Genomic DNA, 16,313 nt, shown 5'->3' on the forward strand with positions numbered 1-16,313 from the left:
TGGGTACTCTAATAGACTATGGCCCAGCTCTTTGTCTTTTCTCTATCCCTGTAGACTCTAAGGGTTTCTTCAGATGCACCCTCACACACCCTAGGCAATGTGTATGCCTGAACCTCCCCTATTCTGAATCGCTTCCCACACAATGCCACTTCCCTTTTTCACTTCCCTTGCATTGACCTCCCACACATACATGCTGACCACAGGAACCTCACTTTTAGGAAAGGGTTAGGCTTTCAAAATGGTAGTTAAAGTAGCTGCCCTGATGCCTTCTCCTTGACAGACTGACAAGGGCTTCCTTCATTTCACCCTTCTTCAGAAGCCCCATGAAATTGACCACTATAGTCAAGATTATATGAGCCACCCAAGGTGTTACTTGCCTGTTCAAGGCCAGCCTGGTGTACAAAGCAAATTTCAGGTGTGGCTATGTTGCAAAACCTTATCTCAAAAAAAAAAAAAAAAAAAAGGAAAACCAAAGCTGAGAATTTAAAGTGACTTGCCAAGCCAAAGTTGACACACACCTAGGTGGTTATTGCTTCAGACTTTCAGGCTCCAGTGCCCTTTAGTGAGAATTTGTCTCCAAAGCATTGACTGAAAACTAAGATTTCTGGGTGGCGTGGGGTATTAGGTGACAAAGACTGAGTGACCAAGCAGGATCAAGGGTGACTCAGGAAATGGAGAGGGGAGAAAAGAGGAGGTAGAGTGCTCAAGGAAGAGGTCAGAGTTAAGGGGCCATACCCTCCCAGTTCCTCCTGCCCTGGGTTCCTCTTTCCAGAGCAGGTCAGTCCAGACAAAACCAAAGCCTCCTCTCTGTGAGGAGTGCAGAAACATAGTGTTCACAATGCCCGTTGGAATGCAAGCCCCTCAGTGGCTCCTGCTCCTATTGCTTATCCTGCCAACCACAGGTAAGTGGATAAGGGCCCACATGTCCTCCCAGGGATGTCCAGGCCGACCATACTCCTGATTGCCCATTCCTCTCCTCTGAAGGCTCAGACCCTGTGCTCTGCTTCACCCAGTATGAGGAGCCCTCTGGCAGGTGCAAAGGCCTACTTGGAAGAGACATCAGGGTGGAAGATTGCTGTCTCAACACTGCCTATGCCTTCCAGGAACATGATGGGGGCCTCTGTCAGTCATGCAGGTTTGGAGGAACCTAGGCTGAGCCCTATAATATAAAACTATACTCTCTGCCCTGGAGCTTCTAAGAGTGCCCCTCCCCCCACAAGCCCTCCTTATAACCATAGCTCAGGGTTTAAAAATCTTGGCACTGTTGCTTGGAGCTCTTTGTTGGGGGTATGAGCTCTTAGCTGTGCACTGTTTAGTAGTTTATAACATACCTGACCTTTTCCTAAATGTTTTTAATAACTCTCTGCACCGATTAATAGTGGGAATAGGGGTGTCTTTGTGCTTGGGACACTTCCTCCTCCTGGGTTGCTTCATCTAGCCTTGATATAAGGATTTGTGCCTGGTCTTAATTACATCTTCTTATGCCATGTTTGGTTGCTATCCCTGGAAAGCCTACATTTTTCTGAAGGGGAAGAGGAGGAATGGATCTGTGGAAGAAAGGAGGTTATGGTGAGGGGTACTGGGAGGAATGAAGAGAAGGAAAACTACAGTTAGGCTGTATTGTATGAGAGAAGATTTTTTTTAAATAACTGAATCCAGACACTGTGAAACGTCCCTTAGGAGAGACAAAATTAACCCTGATTTAAAAGTACTTTAAAAGTCAGGACTTCCTGTAAACATTGTGGGTGGAGTGCAACTTAGATATTTTTGATGGTGGCTTCATTCTCCTAACTTACAACAGATCATATTTGAATGCTTATCATATATAAAAGCATCATAGAAATGGAGGACTTTAGGGAAATTCTGAGGGCAATGCCAAATCTTTAATTCTGATGATTGTGCAATTCTTTTGTGGCAATTTGATCTCTGAAAGCACCATGAATCTCCTAATTATGACTTCCAGTTTACGTATGTTGAGCCTTACTATACTATAGATATATTTTATGACTGCTTACTATATATTCCAGATAACATTGTAAAGATGATGGGTTTGAAGATCTTGGAGAGCAGCTCTGGACCATTTATCATGCTAACAGTTCATGTCTCTTTAACACTGGCATGTACATACCCATATTAGCATGCAAACCCAGTCAGTCCTGTGCAGAAGCAAAGTGTATCGCTAGGATGTTTCTGAAGGAACTTCTGAACTTCTGTTTACTAAGTACTTCCTCTCTGCCTGATACTCTACAGGGTAGTGACCTATTGAGTTCCTGGCAGAAGTTCTGGGTTTTTTAGTCCTTAAATTTGCTTACTGTACATCTTCTGGCTTTGACCCTGGGGGGTTTCCAGGGCCCTTGCTATGAAGCGAAATGAAATTTATCATATATTTCCTGTATATTTACTTCTTCATGTTCAATCACCCACCATCCCTAAGTGGTAAGTCGGCTCTCAATGATGTATCCTGTCACTTCATACCAGGAGAGAACATAGGCTCCTCTTCACAGGTCCCCACAATGGTCAGCATGGTCCTCATGGGGGCCCTGCTCAGTTACATGCTCTGAGGGGTCCCAGCTGCGACACAGGCGCTGTGTGGGTAGGGGTGGACAGTGCTCTGAGAAGGCGGCTCCTGGAACTCTTGAGTGGCAGCTACAGGCCTGTGAGGATCAGCTATGCTGTCCAGGTAAGGAAGATGAGCAATGTGGACATGGACACAGCCCCCCCCTCCCCCCCCCGCTCCAGAAGAATCAGTATAGAGGCCCTGAGGACAGACCTTGTATGGCTTTAAGGGGAATGGAGGAGGCTAAGATTGCTGAAGGAGGATTTTCAAAAGTGAAGACATTGGCTTTAGTCTGAATGGTTTGGTTTATGGGATGGGGAGGAATTCGCTTTGACTGAATTTGGGAAGAGGGCAGGCCAAATGTGGAGCAGAGGGAAGAGTATGAAGGCTACCATAGTCCAGATGAGCAGTACTGCCAGGCCAGGTATAGGGAAAAGACATAGGACAGGATAAGATGATGTGGGACATACATGAAAGGAAGGAATCCTAGGTTGCCATCCCCACTTCCTTCTCTTTTTTCTTCCACAGAGATGGGTGGCTGGTCTGAGTGGGGACCCTGGGGGCCTTGCTCTGTCACCTGCTCCAAAGGAACCCAGACCCGTCAACGACTATGTGATAATCCTGCTCCTAAGTGTGGAGGCCATTGCCCCGGAGAGGCCCAGCAATCACAGGCCTGTGACACTCAGAAGATCTGCCCCAGTGAGTAAGAGTAGCAGGACATAGAAGGGATATCTAGAATGTTGGGCTACAGCCAGAAACTGCCAGGGAGAAAAGACTTTTATGCATGCTTGACCAGAGCTCATCCTTCTACTCTGACCACAGCACATGGGGCCTGGGCATCCTGGGGCCCCTGGAGCGCCTGCTCAGGATCATGCCTTGGCGGAGCTCAAGAACCTAAGGAGACACGAAGCCGCTCATGTTCTGCACCAGCACCTTCACACCAACCCCCTGGGAAGCCCTGCTCAGGAACAGCCTATGAGCATCGGGGCTGTAGTGGCCTACCACCTTGCCCAGGTATGCAGGGATGAGGCCATTGGCATGTAGCTAGTGGGGCTTTGGATTTCTGGCAAAGATGGTGTGCCATTTGAGGGAATGGAATTTCTTGTACCATGTGATAAGAAGCCTATCATCTGCAGACAATTTGCCTCAATGTCTAGAGGTGACATGGAAGGAAACTAGGGAGTATGCATGATTACAGTGGCTTTATTTTAACTTTCTTTCCTACTCCAACAGTGGCTGGTGGCTGGGGACCATGGGGCCCTTCAAGTCCCTGCCCGGTGACTTGTGGCCTGGGCCAGACCCTAGAACGACGGACATGTGATCACCCTGTACCCCGTCATGGGGGCCCCTTTTGTGCTGGTGATGCCACTCGGAAACACGTCTGTAACACAGCCATGCCTTGCCCTGGTTAGCAAGTCAAGAGGCACCATGCCCATGCCTAAGCCCCCTGCCCATCACTGCTGCCCACTTCTTGCTGCCAAAACCTTGTTCCTGCATGATTCTCCTCTTCCTGCCCCCATACCCTGGTTCACCTCTCTGCCTTCATCCCTACATCTGTTCACTCCCACTCCCTCCCAAAGCCTTCTTCAGTCCTTCCCCTGAAGCTCTTTACTGGCTACAAACCCTCTTACTCCTTGCCTCTACAGTAAATGGAGAGTGGGAGGCCTGGGGAAAATGGAGTCACTGCAGCCGTGTGAGAATGAAGTCCATCAGCTGTGATGAAATCCCAGGCCAGCAGTCACGTTCAAGGAGCTGTGGTGGCCGCAAATTTGATGGGCAGCCATGTACTGGGAAACTCCAAGATATTCGACACTGCTATGACATCCATAACTGTGTCTGTGAGTGACCCACAGGCAGCACAGTGAGAGTGGACAACCATGTAGTAGCTATGCTGGGTACCCTATGCCCCTTCAGTCTCCTTTTCTCATTGAGACCTCCAGTTTTGACTATATGACATTCTACTACCCATTGCCATTGCAGTGAAAGGTTCATGGTCACAGTGGAGTACCTGGGGTCTGTGCACACCACCATGTGGACCCAACCCCACCCGTGTCCGTCAGCGACTCTGCACACCTTTGCTCCCCAAGTACTCGTGAGTTGGGGAACATTGTGTTTCTAGGAGGGGGTCATGATGCTGAAGGATATGAGGGGAATTGGTTATACTGAACTGGAGCTTAGCCCCTGGATCAAAAGTGCCTACCTTGCCAGTGCCATCTCCTACCTTAGAGAAGAGGAGAGAAACAAAAGAAAGAGGAGAAGCAATTAGGGAAGACTTCACAGCCTCAGTTTCTAATGCAGCCACCTAGCTGGACTCCCATGCACACAATCCTTCATGTGGCCTTCTCACTGACCTCTTAGCATACTTTTGAGTTACTCAGTCATCCATGCCCTCCATTTATCCACTCCACATTTCACTACCTTGAAGTACTCCAAGGCCTTTCTAGCAACACTCACTAAAAAAGAACCCAAATCTATGGGTAGAAGGTACCCAGGTGAGTTGTGATAAAATGCATATAAAAATGACAGGTGAGTAGCAATGAGACTTGCACTACCCTCTGGACCTAGAAAACTAATTAGGCCTTTCTGGAGAAGCCTTCCTGACATCCAGATAGTGAGCAGGTTCTAGACAGAGCTGATTAGCCACCTTCAGTGTTTACTGGACACCACAGTGGCCCAGGAGTTAGAAAGGGTTAAGTTACCCATCCCTTCTTACACCACATAAATAAGGTTAAATGGTCTTTTTCCAGCTGTTAAGTGGCCTATCACTGGGATAGGATTTTCCAGATGTGGGGGATCAGACTGGTTCCTGAAGTTAGGAACCAGTTTTTAATTTCCTAAGTTTCCCACATAGTTAGAGGCTGTGTGGAAAAAGACCAATTGAGAGAGTCTGGGTGAAAATGAATAGTGAGCTTGCCTACAAGGAGAAATCTTACTGGAAAAAACCTTCCTGGATATAAGGTTCTATTTGTGTAAAGTGAGGAGGGACAAAGAAAAGAGAAAGGAAAAGGAAGAAGAGAGGAGTAGTGGCTTGAGATAGGCATTTAACATGAGTATGAGGAAAGAAAAAGGGTTTAGAGGTAAAAATATTCCTCTTATTGCCATTTTGTAGATTAGGGAAAACTGAGGCACAGGGGATCATCTTTCCTATTTCTTTATCAGAAATGACCCAATATCACAGTTAGACATAGAGTTAAATGCACAGTGAGATGTTAATTCAGGTGTAATGGTACAAACCTATAATCCTAACTGCTTAAAAGGCTGGAGCCAAAAGGACCATGTTTAAGACTTTTCTAGATTACAGAATGAGTTCAAGGTTAGCCTGGGTAAAAGAGGGAAAGGGTCAGTAGAACCTAAAAAACAAACAAATAAACAGAATGCTATGCTATGGGAGCATGGAGGAACATTTGCCTAGCAAGTACAAAGTCCTAGGTTTTGTCTCTAATACCACAAAAAAATTGATGAGACTTGCCTGTAATTCCCACATTTGGGAAGCTGAGGCAGGGATATCATTGAGTTTGAGATTAAAAAAACAGTTTTTTTCAATACATTTTTGCCTTACCTGAGCTTTTCTCCTCCATTGCTTTCCCAACACCCCAGGCCTACAGTTTCCATGGTTGAAGGTCAGGGTGAGAAGAATGTTACCTTCTGGGGGATCCCACGGCCACTGTGTGAGGTGCTACAGGGGCAGAAGCTGGTGGTGGAAGAGAAACGGCCATGTCTACATGTGCCTTCCTGCAGAGATCCAGAAGAGAAGAAACCCTAAAATCCCTTGCCTCCATTCTGACCCCCTGACCTTCTAAACCTCAATAAACCAGCCTTTCTAGATTCTTTCTAAGATTCCTTAAAGAAGAAGAGGGGAGCCTGCCCCCATTCCTAAAAGTGGGCAGTAGAATTTTTTAGAGCAACATAGCAATGGCCCATTGTGACTTATTCTGTTGTATTGTGTTTGTAGCCTGGAAAGCCGGAAAGTAAGTATCCAAACCCAGCCTGTCTTTGCCACGAATATAAAGAAGTGGGACTAGACAGGAGGGCAACAAAGTGGGGTTTGCCATTGGCTACTCACCTTAGCAGGAACTTTTTGATTGACCGGTGTGCTATTTAGTTGCTCTCTCTTACTTTAATGAAGTTTCCTGGGTTCCCACCCACTTACCAGGGCATCTCAGCGAGCAGATCTGCTACAGTGATGAATTGGGTGGGATGTGACCAGAGTTGGCACCCAGCTGAGAAAGCACCTGCACCCACCCACTGAAAAACAGCCTTAAGTTCAACACCACAATTACCAACAACAAATAGCTGGGGGGTTAGGGGAACTGAGGAGGTGATTATAATGCAGTCTCAGTTAGGGCAAGGGTAAAGAGAGGCTAGAGTTAGCATTGGCCTGGAGGACCCCCAAAACAAACCCAGATGCACCTTTTTGTATGTGTTCATTTAACACTTTAAAGTCTACTGTATGCTAGAGATAAGTCTGAGCATCTGGGCTGGGGGAGGACTGGTAGAAGGTGAGAACATCTGATAGCCAGTGAGCAGACTCAAAATAGGCATTCCTTTTGTTCAAACATGTATTCAATGTTTAACACCTACTGTATACTAACAATAGTGCTGGAAATGGAGACACAAGGAAGGAATCAGCTGCCTATGTCTCCACAGTAAAGGGAACAAACCCAGACACCAGTGTTCTTAGAATTTGCTCATTCCTTTTTCCATTCACTGAATGCTGAGCTCCTTCATGATGGAATCACAAAGGACTCATCATAATCAGGGTAATAGCTAACACTTAAAAAGCAATTTACTGAAAGCCCAATAATGCCTTAAGTCTTTCCATAGTGTGAATCCATTTAATACACAATGAATTCAAGAGGGTCGATATTATCCCCATTTTACAAAGTACGAAATTAGCACACAACAGTAATGAGCTGGATATTTTTGAAGCACCGCACATAGTGATGCATATTAATTATTAGGAGCAGAGTTTGCAACTTTGTACAGTGGGTGAAAGGGACCCTTCTGTGTAGGAGTGTTTCAGTAGGAGATTTGTGAAAACCAGTCTTGTCAGAACATGTAATATGTCCCACTCGATCGATAGACGTGGAGACAAGTCAATGAGGATTTAGTCATCTTGGGAAGACTGAGTCAAAGTGAGGGTTTTTAGTTGCTACTACAGGGTGTAAGAGATACTTGCTTGGAAGAAAGTAGAAGCTTGACTGTGTAAGTATACATTGTGAGGTACACATCTCTGTAATGTAGACTTTCAGAGCTGGGCAAGAATTAGGACTGTATTGGATGTGTGTGATATATGAGTTTATAACAAAACCATAAGGGGTGTGTGTTCACTCCCACTAAAGTGGAATTGGGAGGTATGTGTTGTAGGCACAATCCTGGCTTGAACTTGTGTCAGAGATGTGTATTTAAGTAATTGTTCACCAATATTCAAAGAAGTGATTCTTAGACACTTCTGTATACCTATTCCTGCTGTACAAGTTGGTCTGGAGATTGAGCTCTCTCCTTGAAGAGTTAAGACTCCAGAAGGAGGGGCTGGAGAGATGGCTCAGAGGTTAAGAGCACTGACTGCTCTCCCAGAGGTCCTGAGTTCAATTCCCAGCAACCACATGGTGGCTCACAACCATCTGTAATGGGATCTGATGCTGTCTTCTGGTGTGTCTGAAGATGGCTACAGTGTACTTATATATAATAAATAAATCTTTAAAAAATAAAGACTCCAGAAGGAGAGTGGGAAGCTTCCTTTAAAAGACAATCTGCAAAAGTTAATTTCTAGAAACTAAGCCACCTAGAAAAAATAATGGCACTAGGAAGCTAAAAGTACTAAAAGTCTAAATGTGTCCCAGGAAGAGCCACAGTCAAGGGAGTTGTTCTGAGCCCTGATTCAGGCCCAGAGGAGCCAAAACAGTCTGAAGACCTGCAATTGCTTCTGTCACCAAAGAGGTCACCAAAGGCCATGCTTTTTGTCTTAAATCAGCAATATAGTTACATATTTTAAAACATTAGAAAATACCCATATTCAGGAAGTTCCTTATTTGAATTGCCAAAGGGCATCTTGCAAAGAAAAAAGGATTAGGCAACCAAAGGCTAATTCTACTGAGACTGAAGCTCACTAGGATGGAGGAGAGATTATAAGGATGGCTTGGCAATCCTGAATTTAGGAACTGTAGGAACCTGGGGGAAGGGGATGCAAAAAAGTTAAGTGGAGGCATGGTTTCTGATGGGGCTACAGCACTTGCAAAAGCACAGAGGTTATGCTTCTCCTTCCTAGTTTTAAAGATAAAAAAAAACTCAGAGATTAACTCACTTTCCCAACCATATTGTTGAGGCTGGTCTTGAACCCAGCTATTTTACTCTAGATCCCACATTATTATTGATATGTTTAACAAACCATTGATTTCATAAATAAGAAATGAGCAAATGGCCAGAGTTGGTAATACACACCAAGAATCTCATTACTGTAGAGGCTGAGACCTGGCTAACCTAGGGTGCATAGCAAGATCTGGTTTAAAAACAAATGACTAAGTAGGTGATTCTAAAATCTTTCAGGCAAGAAACTCCAGATATTCTTGTGTATCTCCTGCCACTGGTCTACTATCATTGCTCATTGGAGTCAATGATGTACCCAATCGTTCTGGCACTATCCCTTACTAAAATCCCACCCCACTTTGTTGTGAATACACTAGCACTAGCTGTTTCATCTTCCTACCACATACACCAATCACAGCAAATATGACTCTTTGGAGATGATTTGAAGTTCATGGATTCCCCTCATTTGCAAAGTAGAAATTACATTATCTATCAGATTGTTGAATAAGCCAAGGTACATATAAACAAATAACTATGGATTTGTAATTTTGTTATAGCCAGAATCTTACAAGTTGACATAATGACTTCTACATCCTACTACTGCATGGATTACTGTTTTAGTCAATGTTCTATTGCTGTGAAGAGGTACCATCACCAAGGCAATTCTCATTTAAAAAAAAAACATTTAATTGGGGGCTTTCTTACAGTTTCAGAGATGAGTCACTTAGCACCATGATGGAGAATATGGTGGCAGACACTGGCTTGATGCTGGAGACATAGCTGAGAGCTGCATGCTGATCCACAGGCAACACAGACAGACAGACAGACAGACAGACAGACAGACTGACTGACTAACTGACTGACTCTGGGCTTGGCGTGGGTTTTTGAACCCCCAAAGCCCACCCCATAGACATGCTTCCTCCAACAAGGTCACATATCCTAATCCTTTTAATCATTCCCAACAGTGCCACTCCCTTGTGACTAAGCATTCAAATATATGAACCTTCTTATTCAGACCACCAAAATTACATTATTCTTTCATATATATGTATTAACTGGCCTCCTGTCTGCAAAGTTCTTATACACGGAGGGAGACATCTATGAACACTGATTACACTGGGTTTTGGCTACGTCCAGAGCAGAGGAATGAGGGCATGTAGACTAAATATGTTCGTGTGGAAGAGGCTGAATACACATCAGAGTTAGTGCTGCAGGAAATGCTTCTGCATTGCATACCCAGAGTTTCCTTGCTCATCTGAGAGCATGTGTTTTTTCCAGATGTGTGTACTTGTGTGAGATTCTCTGGGTGTGTGTCAATGTGTTGCCTGAACGTGCATTGCTCAATATGCTCATGTGTGTTACCCTGGGCTTGTACATCTACATATATACCTGGATGCCCGTGTGTTCTGTGATGTACATATACCCTGTGTCATTCCTTGTTTTTCTATTTGTGTTATTCCATGTGTTCCTTCAGGCTCTCACTACCCAAGTGTCCACCTCCGCCTGTCTGGTGATGTTTACGCTACCCCGTGCTCTTTTCTTTGCCTGACAGTGTTGTCGTGGAAGACATCTCGCCAGGAACACTGCAGTAAGGAGAATTTCTAGTTTTATGTTCCCCTCCGAGTATGCTTCTATCCCGACCCTCAACCCCAAAATGCCTTCAGAGGTGAAAATCAACACTGGAAACACAAGTATCTGGGAAGGGTAACAATGCAAGTTAGCCTGAGGATTTAGGAGGAGGCTGAAAAACAGAGTAGGAGCCTTACTACGGGTCCAGACCCTACGGACAAGAACCCCCACTCCCACTCCCCAAATTGCGCATTCCCTCCCCCATCAGAGGGGGAGGGGAAGAGGATGCAGCGCGGCGCGGCGCGTGCGCACTGTCGGATTTAGTACCGCGGACAGAGCCTTCGCCCCCGCTGCCGGCGCGCGCCACCACCTCCCCAGCACCAAAGGCGGGCTGACGTCACTCTCCAGCCCTCCCCAAACTCCCCTACCTCACCGCCTTGGTCGCGTCCGTGCAGCGGTGAGTCCAGTCGGGCCGCACCACAAGAGGTGCAAGATAGGGGGGTGCAGGCGCGACCATACGCTCTGCGGCGGCAGAGCCTCAGCGCTGCCTCAGTCTGCAGCGGGCAGCAGAGGAGTCGCGTCGTGCCAGAGAGCGCCGCCGTGCTCCTGAGCCCCTTGCGCTCCGCCCCCGCGGCCCACCGACCCACTGCCCCTTGGATCCCCTGCCCCAAGCTGCCACCATGAACTACCTGCGGCGCCGCCTGTCGGACAGCAACTTCATGGCCAATCTGCCTAATGGGTATATGACAGACCTGCAGCGCCCGCAACCACCTCCGCCGCCGCCCTCAGCCGCCAGCCCAGGGGCCACTCCCGGATCCGCTGCTGCCTCTGCTGAGAGGGCCTCCACAGCTGCTCCAGTGGCCTCTCCAGCAGCCCCTAGTCCCGGGTCCTCGGGGGGCGGTGGCTTCTTCTCCTCGCTGTCTAACGCGGTCAAACAGACCACAGCAGCTGCAGCCGCCACCTTCAGTGAGCAGGTGGGCGGTGGCTCTGGGGGCGCAGGCCGCGGGGGCGCCGCCGCCAGGGTGCTGCTGGTCATCGACGAGCCGCACACCGACTGGTAAGCCGATATTGCGCCTCTTCGAGGGCCTGGGTCCCCAGATGTTTCTACAGTGAATGAGCAATTATCGAGTGCCACTTGTGTGCCTGATATCTGGCCCCTCACCCAATTCCTTCCTTCCTTTTAATGATTTGTGCCCAGTTCTTCCTTTAAGCCCTGCTTTTACCTCCCCCAAAACTAAAATGGGTACAAGGAGCAATTATCTGTTGCCTATACCTCTTCTTAATACTCATTCCTTAAAGCTTTTGGCTTCGATATATGCAGAAAGCTTTCAAGGGCCAAATGGGCCCTACCTCCTCTGTCGAACTCTTGCCTAGAAGGCCTCGTCCCTAATGAGTTTTGTAAGCATTTATTCAGCACCTGCATTATACCTTACTGCAGAGCCCTTCCCTGGAGGTCTTTGGCTTTAATGACTTACTTGAGCATGTTTTGAGTCTGATTCACGCCCTGTTACCCTCACTTCTTGCCCTTGGGCCTTCTCTCTAATGGATCTTGTGGACTTGTATCCAATTGATACTGTATTTCCCACCACAGAGCCCTCCTCAAAGACCTTTCAAACTTGTCTGTAAGCAGTGATTGAGTGTGCCTGTTGTGTATTCCACCCCAGTTTCTCATCACAAGCTCTGACTAATGGATCCTATGAACCTTGACTGAATGCGTTCTATGTATTCCAAGTCCAGGTGCGTGCTCCGAAGGATTTAAGAGGCATTAAATGTTTGACATGTACCATTGCTAAACCTGCCTCAAATGAATCATTTTCCAAGCATGAATTCTGTGAGGGTTTTCAAGCTTTCTGTGTGTGACTCATTTTACCAGTCTCTCCTCAGTGACCTTTTCCTATGACTCTAGAAGACATTTATTGAGTGCTTCCTGAATCTCCTGTTGTCCAGACACTTTTTCAAAGGTCTTTGGTGGATCCATTCAATATTAATTAGTTCCCTAAAATGTGAACCTTGTCTAAAGATTCTTTCCTTTGGTATAAAGGTTCTAAGGTTCTTCCCATTCAGCAAGCATCTGTTGAGTGTCAAATTTATATATATATAAAATCTCCATCTCAGTCCCAAACCTTTATCCATTACTTTTTCCTTCAGGTACTTCCATCACCATATACTGAGCACCTTTTGCATGACCCAACCAAAGACCTCTCCACAAAGGGCTGTGACAAGAGTTAATCCAATACTCAAACATCTAGCAGTTGCTGTGGGCACCATTTGGGTCACTGTTGTCAAAGGCCTTTTCTTTTCATCCTTCCTAGCTCTAGCATTTACAGAACACCTGGTCTAGGTCTTCTCCACAAAAATCTTCCTTGCATTAAAGGAGAGCTGTGTTTGACTAGATCAAGTTTCTGCATTCCCTTCCCCTTTCCATTTGGGGCTTTTCCTCCAAGGGAGCATTTATCAAATAATTCCTAGCCTTCCTCATCAAGTGTCATTTGTAACTAATTTAGTGAACACTAATTTCTCGTCCACTCTGGACTCCAGTCTGATGACCTTCCTCCAAAGACCCTTTCCTCCAGTGACTCCCATGAGCATTTATGGAGATCTTGTGTGTTTGTGCATGCTCCTCAGATACAGATTCCTGCAGTGGATGCAGCCAGCACCTATGCAGTATCTGTTTATTGGAAGTACATCTCCTTTCACTACCCCTAGGAAAACCTGCCCCTGCCATGAAGCCTGCCCTCTAAAAGCGTTGCTCCATTAACCCAGAACCCAGTAGATAAGATTTACCCTTCCCATTCCCTTTAGTAACCCTAAGGATCCTCTCTTCTCAACCTTGTCAATACCAAAAACACTGTTAGTCTATTTAAGCCAGTCAACACTTACTGAGCATCAACTGTATGAGTCACCCTCAGTCTCCTCTTTCCAGGGCTTTGGAAGTCCTTGCCATTGCCTTAAGAGCTTACATTCAAGAGATCTATTTCAGTCAAAACTTACTGGGTACCATCTGCTTACTGGTTTGGCTCCCTCAGAAGCCCCTACCGAGCCATCCATTCTATTTAAGCCCTTTAATCCATTCTATAGATATTTGTTGCACACTTTGTGTGTGATAGAATGTGGGATGCATTTATTAAGCACTTCTCTATCCTGGGAAGAACCTTCCCTCAGCTTCCCTTTCTTCTAATCCTACCACTAGCTGAATTTACTATAACTTTTTCTACTTATCCCCATAAGAATTTAATATGCACATATTGTATACTTTGAAGAACATACCCCCTGAAGTCCAATTCCTCCCCATTATTTTTTAAGATTTATTTATTTAATGTATATAAGTACACTCTACCTGTCTTTGGACACACAAGAAGAAGGCATCAGAGGCTGGAGAGATGGCTCAGTTGTTAAGAGCACTGACTACTGCTCTTCCAGAGGTCCTGAGTTCAAATCCCAGCAACCATATGGTAGCTCTCAATTGTCTGTAATGAGATCTGACACCTCTTCTGGCGGGTCAGAAGACAGCTACAGTGTACTTATATATAATAAATAAATCTTTAAACAAAAAGAAGAAGGCATCAGATCCCATTACAGATGGTTGTAAGCCACCATGTTGTTGTTGGGAATTGAACTCAGGACCTCTGGAAGAGCAGTCATTACTATTAAACACTGAGCCATCTCTCTAGCCTTTCCCCCAATATTTTGACTAGATCCTTCCTCTACACACACACACACACACACACACACACACACACACACACACACACAGACACTTTGTAGCTACCTCCCTAATGGTTCTTCCCCTTTTCCGTTAATCCAGAAAGTACTTATTAATCTCTTGCTGTATTCTGTTCGAGTAACCACATTCTTATCATTACAGTAGGCTTCTTCACCTTTCCTCTAGCAACCTTTAAAATATATATTGAACAAAGTTCAGAATTCCTTTACTACAAGCTGTTCCCCAGGGCACTGTCGTCTGGGCTCCATTTGCTTTATTGAAGTCAACAAACATTATTGAGGCCTGTACTACATATTGATAGACATTCCTTCTCTGCTCCAACCCTATAAACAGGTTATTTAATTGCCCCGCCCCCTGTTTCTCAACTGAATACTGATATCCATTCCCCTTTCTATAATGGCAATTCAATACCTTCTTTTTATTTAATCTCCAGAAAACATTTATTGAGTACTTATTGAACTCAGCAAAAGGTTATTCTCCCTCTCCTTCAGCATCCTCAAAGCCCCCATTTTTTTGCAACAGCTCCTTCAGTCTTTTTCTTCTAGACAATTTGGCCAATATTCATTTAGCATCTGCTAGGTGACGTGGACAGAAGGAGAGCCTAAGTATACCAGGCTCGATTTGGGAACAGAGCTCTGCATAAACTTGCAGACCTTCAGAACCATGCAAGCTTTGAGGACTTCAGGTTGGAATAAAGGAGGAATTTGACAATTTTGAAATAAATGTATATGTATGTATAGCCTGATGCCATCTCTCCAGTCTTCACTCTTCTTTCATCCTGAGCCTCTGTGCTTTAATGTTGCATCCTTTAAGATGAGAGGATTTAAATTTTTAATGTTTAAGACACAGTCTTACTATGCGCACCAGGCTGGCCTTAAACTTATAATTCTGCAGCCCCTACCTCATAAGACCTGGGATTTACAGGCATGGACTCCATCTTTCTTTTCTTTTAGAGATAAGTTGCTCCTGTGTATTTCAATCTGTGGGCCAACTATTGCCCATGACCAGCATGCCACTTTCTTCATGAAGCATGATAAATGAAACAGAAAACAGAGTATGCTTTACATAGTAAGCAGTTATTTGATATAAGACTATTATTCCAATAATATATGATGTATAATATATTATATACAACATGAACTACATATTGCACGTGTTATATAATGACTTTATACTCTATAATATACCTACAAGTATAGGATTTTCTTCACAAAATAGAATAAAGTGGAACAAGACATACAAAATTATATTGCATATAATAAGGGTAATTATTTACCAAAACTAATTTTTGAGAGAGGGCCTTGCTATGTAACTCAGGCTAGCTTCAAACTCATGATCTTCCTATTTCTGTCTCCCAAGTGATGAATTACCAATGTGCAGGACTATGCCCAGCTGAAACTTTAATTTCACTTGTATATGGATCCTTATGTATATTCTGTTATACAACCTAGACACATGTATGATATATCTTTTATGTGGTATATATTATATAAGGCACATCTGAATCCTGTTTGACATAAAACATATGGGTCTTATATAATATATATGTGTGTGTATATATAGCATGAGTTATGTAAATATGTATATTGTGGGTTATATAATCTGTGTTTCTTATTGTGGCTTCTTTTCTTAGATAGATTTCCCTGGAAACAGACCCTTCACCTTCAGCTAGCACCTCTGTTGGTCTCAGTGTCTTACTTGGTGGGTGAGCCATTCCTTCATCTTTGAGAGATCCCTGAGCCTGTGTCCCCACACCTGACTCACACTCTGGCTGCTTCTTGTCTACTTACCACGAAAGCTGAACAAAGAGTTCCAACAGATGCCAAAGTGGGTGGTCTGGGTGCCAAATGTGCCCACTTCTGCCCTCACTGTAAACCAGCAGCCCTGCCTCCTACTTCCTAGCTATCAATGTTACATTCTTCTGCTAGTGACTTCTCTTTAGTTATCAAAAGAAACCTGAAGTGCACAGGTGGTGATCATAGCTTAGAGTTTAATGAGATTCCTTCTGTGTCCCTGGTAGCAGGGTTGCCCCTTGGAGAACCAGGACCTCTAAACTTGCAGAATACTGAGGGAACAGGAAGCACAGATTCTAAGAGTGGATAACTGGGATTGATGGTAAGCTGGGCCATTCCCAGTATGACCTCTGACTTCCCAGAC

General features: G+C 45.0%; 2 protein-coding genes across 3 annotated transcripts in view; both read left to right on the plus strand.

The window, feature by feature from the left end:
- Positions 1–819: 819 nt before the first annotated feature.
- Cfp (complement factor properdin) lies at positions 820–6,382 on the plus strand. Its single transcript, NM_001106757.2, has 9 exons — positions 820–902; positions 985–1,135; positions 2,505–2,680; positions 3,086–3,256; positions 3,380–3,571; positions 3,791–3,964; positions 4,204–4,395; positions 4,538–4,649; positions 6,155–6,382. Exons 1-9 carry the CDS (start codon positions 839–841, stop codon positions 6,318–6,320), a joined length of 1,398 nt encoding a protein of 465 aa, NP_001100227.1. The 5' UTR covers positions 820–838; the 3' UTR covers positions 6,321–6,382.
- A 4,632-nt stretch (positions 6,383–11,014) lies between these two features.
- Syn1 (synapsin I) overlaps positions 11,015–16,313 on the plus strand; it is a 55,255-nt gene continuing 49,956 nt past the window's right edge. For both annotated transcript variants that reach the window (NM_019133.2, NM_001110782.2), the window contains 1 exon segment: positions 11,015–11,489. In NM_019133.2, the coding sequence (NP_062006.1) occupies positions 11,113–11,489 (377 nt within the window). In that variant the 5' untranslated portion in view covers positions 11,015–11,112.

This window comes from Rattus norvegicus, chromosome X (genome assembly GCF_021556685.1).
Source record: "Rattus norvegicus strain SHRSP/BbbUtx chromosome X, alternate assembly SHRSP_T2T, whole genome shotgun sequence".
In the NCBI taxonomy this organism is placed as follows: Eukaryota; Metazoa; Chordata; class Mammalia; order Rodentia; family Muridae; genus Rattus; species Rattus norvegicus.